We start from the raw sequence: 11852 nt of genomic DNA on the forward strand, positions 1-11852 counted from the left end.
TCTGAATCTGGGGGATCTATTTTGCCTAACAGTCATTGGTAACAAGCCTGTGTCCACACCTGCCATAAAAGGTAGGATGGTTGTTTGCATGATTCTATTTTGTTAGCAGGTTATTTCCACCACTTCTTCCTTTTCGCTCTAACTCTGGTCAGAAAAAAGTCACATATTTGCTATGAGCCACGTATTGCTTGGGTATGTTAATGACCAGCTAGCTCTGTCCAGCTCCCGTCCAGAGGTAAGTTTGCTTTTCTCGTGTTCCCCTCTTAAACAGGATGCCAAACAGCTTCGCAGGTTTGCTTAGACTATATACCTGTGGAAGACAGGAGTGCCTGGCATGCTCTGGTCCATGGAGTCATGAAGAGTTGGAGATGACTAAACAACATATACCTGATAGACATGACACATCAAACGCAAATTTCTGCTTGCTTGCTTGCTTGGGGTCAGTTAGTGCAATAGGACGTTTCTTTTTAAAAAGACACTTTCTGAATCTAAGGAGGCAAGAAGAGGACAGCAGGAACCTGGGAAGTGCCATTATTTTTTCTTACTTTTTCCTGTCCCCCTCACACTATGGCACTGAGCACACAATATTGGCTATCCCTTACAACTGCTGACAGAGGGGTACATAGGGTACATATGTACAAGGCTCCAAGCCAACAAGGACCCAAAGTGCTCTCTCTCTCTCTCTCTTAAAGTAAATTAGTCATTTCTAAAGAAACTTATAATAAAAAAGTAGAAGCTTATTGTTGCTTCAAGCCTCATGCTGTATGAGTGGAGAACACTTGTGTACACAAAGCATTTTTTTGTGTCTATGTTATTTCCTTCTTTCCCCTAGTGTGTTGCTTTTATAGAATAAAATGTTTCAAATTATTTAACTCCCTTGAAAAAAATAACTTCATGCTGAGAAGAACATAATGATATGCAGTGCTCCCTGATCTTCCACGTCCCACAAAGCCACAACTGGCAAGCAAATTAAAATTCCTATAGACGATGCTTTACTATAAGGATCCCCTCACCCTTATCAAGACTGGAAAAATGTGTGTGTGTGCTCTTGTTTGTGTGTTTTGTTGTACGTTAGCCTACCCTCCTGCTCTTTGCAACATTCCTGTGTGGTAGGCTAGCCTAAGTTAATATATGTGCAGAAGCAGCAGCTCTCGCCAACAGATTGCAGGAGGAGAATGGAGGGGACCTGTCCATGTACTGGGCCCAGGAAACCCTTTTGGCATCTCTGATGTCCCTGATGTATTTGAGAAAAACCAAGATTACATCTTCCCTACAGGCATTCTATAAACATCAAGCAGGCAAATTAATATAGAATATATTAATAAAGACCACATAGGGATATTTTATCCTGTCTTGCATTCTTCCTCTCCTTCCAGCTGGCAGAAAAATATGGCAATGTCTTCAGCATTCAGGTTGGGAAAACATGGATTGTGATTGTGAATGGATTGCGTCTGGTGAAAGAAGCTCTTGTCCATCAGGGTGAAAACTTCATAGATCGTCCAAATCTTCCTTTTACCAAGGAAATCGCTAGGGGTTTGGGTGAGTTACTTTTAATTATGGTCAATTGTTTAAATAACATCATCATTTCCTATTGCCTATCTAATCAAAAAGCCAAAAATATATGAAAGAAAACCAGAAATATCATTAAATAATCAAGACCATATAAACATTAAACAGGTACCATTAATCCAGAAAAGCAATTCCAGAGTGTCCTAAAGGGCTTCAGTGCAGAAGGGACATTTGTAAAATATATGACTGCTTTACGTGTTCCTATACGTTTGCTTCATTTTGTGTATTTCAAACATATGCTGCCTTTCCATCACAGTTCCCAATGTTTTTCACAGGACAAAGTTAGTACAGTGGGCTAACAACCTCCACTTATTTTACATATGGGAGTGCAACCTTATGTGGGGGGAGGGTAAATAAATAAATGGTGGGGGACACTTTCCACACTCCCTCTTCGTTTCCTCCCACCTGCACACCCAGTAGATTTTTGTTGCTTACTGGGAAGTCCATTCCACTGTCAAACAGTTCTTACTGTCACAAAGTTCTTTCTGGTGTCTAGTCAGAATCTCCTTTTTTGTAACTTGAAGCCATTGGTTTGGGTTCTCCAGAGACGGAGAGAACAAACTTCCTCAATCTTCCATGTGACAGTCCTAAGATGGTTATCATATCTCCTCTCAAGTTTCCTCTTTTCCAGGCTAAACTTGCCCAACTACCTCAGGCATTGCTCATAAGACTTCCGTTCTAGACCCTTAATCATCTTGGTTGCCCTGCGCTCTGCTTGCTATTTCTTCTCATCTAGGAGTGTTGGCCTCTAATGGTCTTACCTGGAAACAACAGAGACGATTTGTCATATCAACGCTCAGAAACTTTGGTTTGGGTAAAAGGACTTTAGAAGAACGAATACAGGAAGAGAGCCGATACCTAAAGGAAGCTATTGAAGTTGAGAAAGGTGCGAACCAGAGTCAAAAAAGCCTATTTCGTATGAAAGGTTAAAAAATACATTTGTCGTGGTATGAAGCTTTCAAGTGCTGCTTTGTGCAAATGCAGCTCTGCATAAGCTGGGACATCCCCATGGTTAGATGGGTGTCAATGCAAAACTCAGTCCATTGTGGCACGTAGGAGTTCAGCTGCCATTAAAACGCAGAAGCCTCTGCTAATGTCAGGCTCCATGTATGCAGTGAGACCTGCAGTTGAAGCCCAAAGTCACTTAACTAGTACAGGAGAGCAACAGAATTGGTACGCTATGTGTTTTGAGGGAAGTGTGCCGATTTTGATAGCTTTGACAAAGTCACAAATGGAATTTGTGCAATAGTTCCTGTGTATATTTTCTGTCTCTGTCATTTTTGCAGGCCTTTGTTGCCAAACCTACTGCCTTGGCAAAACATTGTTGTACACACACCCAACCTCCAAGCAGTGTGAGATTTCCCAGCCTTTGTGTTTCCTTTTTTGAAGAGACTAAGGTCCATTTATGATATATGGTTTATTTACACACGTATACAACATGAGCCTAGGATGGGGCAAGGGAGTCACAATATTAACACTCCCAATGGGAGTGCTTGCAGTCTCCCACAGAGGTCCTTTCCTTTGTTTCCCATAATAGCCCATCCGCCAGGTAATCACCTCATAAGGAAGGTAGCCTGGCTTATGTTTTAACACTTGCTGCATCTAGGGATTGAGGGGGTCTGGCCCCGACAACCTCAAAACAACATCTCACAGAACAAAGTGCTAGATAGCTTATACTTATAGCATGTGCCACTAAGGGTATAAAACTCCATCACTGCGCCATCTAAACATCCTCTATCTGAAGAACCTCTGCTGTCCCCCCCATACTCTGTCCAGACCCACCCACTTCCCCCACCTTCTGTTTTTGTTACATGGAAGCCATAAGCAGTCTTATTCCTTCTCCATTTTCTTCTTCTCTCCCTCTCCAGGGCAGCCATTTGACCCTCACTTTCAGATTAATAATGCTGTTTCAAATATCATTTGTTCTGTCACTTTTGGGAACCGCTTTGAATACCATGACAGTCATTTCCAGAAGTTTCTGCGCTTCTTTGATGAGATAATGTATCTTCAGGGAAGTAATTGGATTCAGGTACATCTTCTGTGAGATCTTCTGTGAGATCCACAACAGAGTCGCTCTGGTTCCAGGCACACTCCCACATTCTTGTTGACTGTTCATTCATTCGCTTTGGGCCATCATTGTTCTTTATGTTCTGGTTTCTTTTTCTCCCTTGAACTTGTAATTCAAGCATCTCACCCCATATCCAAGTCCCTTTTTTTTATTTAACTTTGTCTATCATAATACTGAAGATGTATGGGTGTCTTCAGTATTATAAGGCAGGCATCACAACTAAAAATCATGTGCTACGACACATTTTAGGCCTTTAAGTGGGGAATCACATGAGTGGCTGAATAAAATCAAAGAATTTGGACAAGTAGCACATATCATGAGAAAGCTAGTTAGTTTTATTTTCCATATTGGGAACATTCTCACACTGTGCTGGAATATTTATGTAGCTAAATAACACTGGGTATTGAGTGGTGTTCATAAGCAGGACTTAAGATCCAGAGCATGTCTTGCAATGAACACAGTGATGCAATCCCAAGTGATATACATGGCTTAATTCCACACTCTCCGCCTATCAGTTAGAATCTGTGAAAGGCCACCCCATGCAGATAAGCATCATCAAATGGGAAAGCTACATTGGCATCATTTTCCTGATATCATCAGGCAAGGTGCATGCATTTTTCAAACAGGTAGCCATCTTCATGGGATAGTAGCATGATCTGCAACTGTTATGAGAGGGCTTTCCCTGCACAAATCTGATGCTAGTATTTGTTTCCTCAGCTGTACAATGCATTTCCCACTCTCATGAAGCACTTGCCAGGGCCCCATCAGACCGTTAAAAGAAACTGGGGAGAACTGAAATCCTTTGTGAGAGAAATCGTTGAAAAACATGAAGAAGACCGGAACCCATCTGAACCCAGAGACTTCATAGATGCGTACCTGAATCAAATGGCCACGGTAAGAAACAAAAAGTATAGTTTGTGTAGTATTAATAGTAGTAATGGTTAATAATAGAAAGCAGAGACACAATCTAAAGGATCAGAACTTACCATATAGTTTCCATTGGCTCTGTATGAAAGCAGACAAACTGGTGAGGTGTTTGTTTGTGTGTGTATGTGTGTGTGTGCGCGCGCACACACACACACACACACACACACACACACACACAAGTGCATATACATGAATAGGAAATAATGTATATCACCACTTATCCAGTGCCTGAATTTCACCAGATTCACAGGGCTGTTGACTTGGCTGTGCTAGATCCAGGACACTTGTCAGGAATAGAGCTCATGAATCTCATTGCTATCACTTGATATATAGGACTGAAACTGGGGTGGTGTTTTTAATGACAGATGAACTCTTTGGTGCATTTTCTTTGTTTTAAGGAGGATGCTGCTTCCAGTTTTCATAAAGACAACCTCCTACATTCAACATTGGATCTCTTTTTTGCTGGAACAGAATCAACTTCCACAACCCTGCGCTGGGCCTTGCTGTACATGGCCATTTTCCCGGAAATTCAAGGTAGAACCATCATTTGCCTACTTGTCTTTCATTACTTTGGATTGCACTCAACAAATCCTCTATTGAAATCAAAGTATCTGACTTATTGGCTGTATAACTTCAATGTGCCTGCCGTAAATTCGACTAACATTGAGTAGCAACCACCCTTCTCTTTTTTCGATTGATTCCCAATGCCATATTGCTATATATGTGCTGTTGTTCTTTTAAGCTGTTGTGTATTAAAAATCTGAGATGAAAGCATCCAAAACACTAAGTAAAGGGTTATTGCTCACAAGGGCTGTAGAACTCGGTGATGTCATATGTCTGAGGTTGCTATTTTCTGTTGGTTCAGTTTTGGCAGTTATTAACAGTTTTAACAGCTAGGGCAGCAGTTATGTTCTGTGGTGTTGCTGTCTGTCTCAAAGCTAGTCAGTGTGTAGCACCGTTAGTCATTCTTCGATACAAATCTATGTAATATGTATTAGTTAACATAAGTAACACCTACCTGAATTGTATGTTTAATCTAACAAGTGCAAGTACACTGAGTAAAAGTTATTCTAACTTTTAAAAAGAGTGTGTTGTGTAGTTTTTATAGGATGGAAAAGGCAAAGGGTCAAACGACTTGGGCTCTCTTCCACATAACTCTGTAAAGTTTAATTCCCACAAAAAATTATATATGCATATGCTATAAATGTTTTTATATATAAAAGCAGAAGCTCTGTGCAAGGATTTCACTTGTGCAACAGAGCATCCTGCCACTGTACTTCTCTCTCACACACCTTCAAATTGGTCCAAGGAGGTTGGGAGAGGCCACAGAACAGTGCAGAAAGAGAAGGGGAAAGGGAACTTTCTATCTGGCAAACTGCAATTCTTCCGTTTAATGAGCAATCAGAAGAGCAAGAATTCCCCCCATATGTTTTTATTATATTGCAAATTACTTTGGGGTGCCCGCCGGGAAGTGATCCTTAACTGAACTGGAATGATAAGAAAATAATTAATAAATGTTATAGTCAAAACAATTCTATTTTGGCAGAAGATGAACCATTCCAACTAAAGATCTTGGGTGGGGGAAAAGGAGTCTTGAATCAATGCTGGCACTCTGGTGGCAAAGGGCACCCAGAGGTGGAACGGCGAGATGGGCCTCCTCTGCAGATATTAGTTTATGTCTGTTCCTCTTCTATTTATAGCAGATGTTCTCTCTCTTTTTGCAGCAAGGGTCCAAGAGGAAATAGATTCTGTGATTGGCCAGTCTCGCCAGCCAGCGATGGATGACAGGGACAGCATGCCCTATACCAATGCGGTTGTTCATGAAATTCAAAGAAAAAGCAGCATTGTGCCTTTGAATGGGACCCGGATGACAACTAAGGACACGACACTGGCTGGGTTTCATGTGCCCAAAGTAAATGTTAAGAACATATTGCTCTTCTTGTCTGTCTTTGCTCTTCCATTAAACTGCACACACTTTAATCCAAAGTTTAAACTAGGGGTAGCCAACATTGTGCTGTTGAAGGGGAGCATTTAGGATTACCCCAAGAAACCCTAAAAAACTGTTTGTGAATCCCCCCCCAACAGCCAGGCCTCAAAGCCTCGCCTCAAGCATTTTTAAAACTGCATTTCCTCTAAGACAAAAAGCATTAGCTAAGCATATTCCTCTTGCTGTAACTAAAAGACTGCAACAAAAGGTAGGGAACAGAGTCCATTGTTTTCTTAGCGCCTTTGGCCTTGCTAAAACCAGATTGCAACTTACTTTCTGTCCGGGAACCATGCCAAAGCACGAGAATGAAACATAACTGGGACACTCTGAAACCCCCTTGGTTTCTCACCCCCTTTCCTGGGAAGAGTCCAAAAATGGTCCCAAGACAGGAACTTTCTGTTCATGCTCAGGAGACACATGGGATGAGAAAGGGGAGGGAACTGGAAGGGGATATATACTCTGTGCAATGGCTGTGAACTTTGTGCGTGTTTTGTGACTTTATCACACTTGCTCCTCTGCCCCCCCCCCCCCCGGGGATGGCAGAATAAAAGCTCTTTCTCTGGATTTAACCCCTTGGTGTCGTTTGGCTCCTTTCGTCCCTGCTCGGGTGCAACATTTTCCTATCCATGGTTAAAAGGGCCTAGAAAGGCTACATTTCTTGGTGCGTTGGCCAGGAATCAAACCCGGGCCTCCCGCGTGGCAGGCGAGAATTCAGGGATGATGAGGCTGTATCCCCAAACATCTGGAGGGCACCATGTGGGAACCTGTGGTCTAAATACAGAGTTGTACCAGTCTCAGTTTGAATGGGTAGCTAGTCTGTCAGAAATTAGCCAGTATCTGGTGTTGCTAACCCTGAATTTTCGTAGTCCAGCAGACTTTGAATGTCTTTTAAAATCTATATTGGAACTGTGCTTTTGTGGGAAATCTTTGAATGAATTACTTAATAATGAAAAGTAAATATTGCATTCAGAACATATTATTTTTCTGTCAGGGGATAGAGGCTTAGTACTGCTATAAATTCAAATATATGTGAAAGCGCCTTGCCATTTCTAATCTACTTCTCTGCTTTTTATTTGGCAGGGAACCATATTGATCACTAACCTGACCTCAGTGCTCTTTGATGAGGATGAGTGGGAAACACCCAATATGTTTAATCCTGGCCATTTTCTAGAGAACAGTCAGTTCCGGAGAAGGGAAGCATTCCTGCCGTTCTCTGCAGGTAACAAAAGTTGAAGGGCTATATGATGGCAGCTTAGTTACTGAGACCTTGGTATATTGCTAACTATATTGTGTATTGCAGTGGTCACCAACCTCCTAGAGCCAGTGGGCACATCTGGCATTTAAGAAAGTGCTGTGGGCACCAGTCACAAAATGGCTGCCCTTTGGGGTGTATGGTGTAACACAAAATGGTGCTGACACTAGCGCAGTGTGGATTTTTGAGGGGGTGTTTCCTGATATCTTTCATGAGCAGCCCACAAGGAGTTAGGCTGTATTGTTAAAGTGTTTCCCCTCTCCATGCTCACGAAGTTGTTTTCTTCACTGCACCCTGAGAATAGGAGCCTGCTTCTCACTACGCAGCTCAGAAAGTAAGCAACTTCTTGGGGAATTATTACCGGTAACTGAATCATAATTATGATGTTTTCTACAATCAAATGGTATATAAATTTTATGAAATAAATAAAACCTGTTTGCCTTCTTCACATTTTTGGAATGTCAGAGGAAAGCTGTAAGGCTAGGGATGGATGGATCTGTCAACTTTGGTTTCCTTCATTTTCCCAATCTTAAATTCAGTTTCCCACATTTCAGCTACCATCCGCAATTGAAAAGAAAACCCATTTTGGTGCATGTTTTTCTTATTGACACATTTTAAAATCTCACTGTGACTAATATACACAATTTTGTAAACAAGTCCCCTAATATAATGGATTTTTGTATGTTCTTTTCTCTGATATAGGCATTTTTTTTTACACTTTCCCTTAATATGCATTTTTGTACACATTCGTTGGTTGGAGAACAACACTGTAAATTTCAAAGAATGGCTGTATTTTGTGTGTGTTCATGTATTGGTTTGAGAAGTATGATTTGCAGAGATTGCTATGAAGATGTAAACCAGGGGTAGGCAACCTATGGCCCGTGGGCCAGATGTGGCCCAATCGCCTTCTCAATCTGGCCTATGGACAGTCCGGGAATCAGTGTGTTTTTACATGAGTAGTATGTGTGCTTTTATTTAAAATGCATCTCTGGTTTATTTGTGGGGCATAGGAATTTGTTCATTCCCCTCCCCCCCAAAAAATATAGTTCAGCCCACTACATGGTCTGAGGGACAATGGACCAGCCCACGGCTGAAAAAGGTTGCTGAACCCTGATGTAAACTCTCTACTAACATAGTCTCTCTCTCTCTCTCTCTCTCTCTCTCTCTCTCTCTCTCTCTCTCTCTCTCTCCTCCCCTTTTAGGAAAGCGAGTTTGTCTTGGAGAACAATTGGCCAGGACTGAGCTTTTTCTTTTCTTCACTGCCCTACTTCAGAAATTCACTTTCCAGGCTCCAAAAGGCGTGACATTAAGCCTTGACCATCGGTCAGGTCTTACGTTATCCCCCCAGCCGTACCGGATATGCGCAATCTCTCGCTGAGGGGACTCATTTTATGGCATTGCTCATTGAAAGAAGATGGTGAAGAATTTGGCCAGCACTGCCTCCTTAGTTTCTGTCCTTAGGGGGACAGCTCAATAGTCATAGCTCAATAGTAATGCATGTCCATTGTATTTAGAAGGCCTCAGGTTCAATCTGCATGACTGCTGTGTGGTTCTTCTCATAATTGATCTCAAGTATGTGACTTTTAAAATTGTCCCTGTGGCACAGCTAGAGCAATGTCTTATAAGTATCGCAATAAAAGAGCTCAGTTGGAACTCCAAGTTGTAGACTTTGATGCTCAAGCTTGCACAAGACGGTTACCCCCCACTTCTCCAGGGGCACCCCCCCCAAAAAAATGGCTTAAGTGCAAGTATACCGGGGGTGCAGGGAGACAGCAGGTGGTCTGTCTGTTTGGCAAGCTGAAATGCTTGCCCTGTTGGCGTTATTGCACATTATTGAATTCCTCCCCTAATGTGGAAGTAGCCCTAGCAGAAGACACTACAAAAGGTCAGTGACTTATTGATAAAACAAGAGACCTTCCAAGAACCTTCCAAGGATGACTGAAAGCCTTCTTGTCCTAAAAGAAGTATCTGCTTATCTCAGAGCTGAGCAGACAAGTTGTGTCCATATTGTGGTCATGGCAGTGGCAGACCTTGGCGCCCTGCATGATGCCAATGTTCAGCACCCCCTGCCTCTCACGCTCCATTCTAAATCATAGTTTCAACGTCCCCTGCAGTGCCCTTGAGGCTGCATGCCCAGTGCCACCAAACAGTTCATGCTCTCCTAAATCTGTATCTGCATCTCCTGGTTTCTGTTGTCCCTTGACACAGGATATCTGTGGTCCCTTTGTTTCCTCTAGCCACACCACTCCCTCTTGGCCTCATCCCTTTGAATTAATTGTTTATAACAATTATGGCAATCTCCTATTGTTCAAAAAACCTCACAAACCTCTCTATTTCAGTAGTTACATTTATATTTTGTCAAGAGGCAACTTAATCTGCTATCTGTCCTCTACACACTTGGAGCCATAGAACCATAGTTGGAAGAGACCCCCAGGGGCATAGAGTTCAACCCCCTGAAATGCAGGAATCTCAACTAAAGCGTCAATGACTGATGGCCAGCCAACCTTTCTTGTAATTTGATACCCACCAGAGCAGGAGAGAGAAAACGCTTGTTCCATCATTCACGTGACAGCCCTTGAGATATTTGAAGATGGTTATCTCCTCTTGGTCTCATCTTTTCGAGGCTAAACATACCCAACTGCTGTTGAACTCACTGGAGCTTTCAGAATTGTCATCTAAATATAGACCTGATGGCTATATAAATTCTAACAAGAAAAATAAATAATGATAACAAACCCGGAATGTAACCAAATACAGCAGCTGCACATAGCTAAAACCCATAATGCCCTATGTGCCTTAGGTCCAAGCTATCTGAAAAACACTATTCTATTGTAAGAGCCTGCCCAGGCTTTGTGGTCTTCAGGGAAGGCCCCTTTCTTGGTCCTGCCACCCTCATAGGCACAGTTGGTGGGGACACAGATGAGGGCCTTCTCGGTAGCTAGAGTTTGGAACTCCCTTCCTGAAGAAGTTAAGCTGGCTCCCTCCTTGTTGTCCTTCCACTGCAGGTGAAGATCTTCCTCTTCCAACAGGCTTTTGGGAACTGACTACTTTTAATGAAAGGGCTGGTACCCTGCTGTTTCTTGCTGTAATTTTTAGTAGATTTTATACAGATTTTACATATCATTTTAATTCTATTAATGTTTAATTGATTTTAATGTCAATTTTCCTATGTTTTTAGTGATTCTTGTTTTTATTGGTTAACTTCCTTGAGTCCCATCGGGAGAAAAGGTGGGGTACAAATTTAACAACAACAACAACAACAACAACAACAACAACAACAACAACAACAACAACAACAACATACCTCCTGCATTAAGATTGAGACTGCAACCCTATATACCATATTTTTCTGTGTATAAACTACCACCACCCCGTATATTAGACGCCCCTATTTTTGGAGACTCCTAATTAAGAAAATGGGGGGCGATTGCCCAGAGTTGTTGAGCTTTTTTGGGGGGGATTGCAAAAAATCGCTCACCCAACTGACCTACGCTGACTCATGCATGCATCACTGAAGCCACCTATCGTCTGCCCCCTCAATGCCAGCTGCCACCAATCGGCCAACCACTTACCACAGAGACAGCCAATCAACACCAGCCCTTGCCACAGCCACCAATCACCCACCCAATCACCACTGACAATCTCCTGCTTGCGGCAGGTCCCCCCTATGCACTATTCGTGTATAAGCAACCCTCATTTTTTTAGATGATTCTATAATTAAAAAACCCTCATCTTATACAAGGAAAACTACAGTATGTTGCCCATATGCAAGCTTCATTGAACACATTGTAATTTACTTCTGAGTAAACAGGCACAGAAGTGGAAAGTTTCACTTGAATGTCTTGATGGGGTTGGGGGATGAAAGACAGCAAACAGAAAGGTAAGCAAGACTGAAGGGACATCTTTTTCTCTCCCCTGCCCCCAACAATTTAGTAGAGCTTAAATTCTTCAACTCTAGTTTGATTACTGCAATCCCATGCTCAATTTGATTTATTGGGGAGTATGTCCATTGAACATAAAAGGCTTGATCTCTGTAAGTTAACTGTGCA

The 11852-nt window shown here is 42.2% G+C and overlaps 1 protein-coding gene across 1 annotated transcript in view; it reads left to right on the forward strand.

The window, feature by feature from the left end:
* Positions 1-11852, forward strand: part of LOC310765248 (uncharacterized protein) — a 28306-nt gene that overhangs the window by 1105 nt on the left and 15349 nt on the right. Inside the window, exons 2-10 of the mRNA XM_083620024.1 lie at positions 1377-1539; positions 2306-2455; positions 3438-3598; positions 4355-4531; positions 4963-5098; positions 6289-6476; positions 7632-7770; positions 9006-9176; positions 9410-9497. Of these exons, the coding sequence (XP_083476150.1) occupies positions 1377-1539; positions 2306-2455; positions 3438-3598; positions 4355-4531; positions 4963-5098; positions 6289-6476; positions 7632-7770; positions 9006-9176; positions 9410-9497 (1373 nt within the window). The remainder of the gene's footprint in view (positions 1-1376; positions 1540-2305; positions 2456-3437; positions 3599-4354; positions 4532-4962; positions 5099-6288; positions 6477-7631; positions 7771-9005; positions 9177-9409; positions 9498-11852) is intronic.

This window comes from Podarcis filfolensis (assembly GCF_964270895.1).
Source record: "Podarcis filfolensis genome assembly, chromosome: 6".
In the NCBI taxonomy this organism is placed as follows: domain Eukaryota; kingdom Metazoa; phylum Chordata; class Lepidosauria; order Squamata; family Lacertidae; genus Podarcis; species Podarcis filfolensis.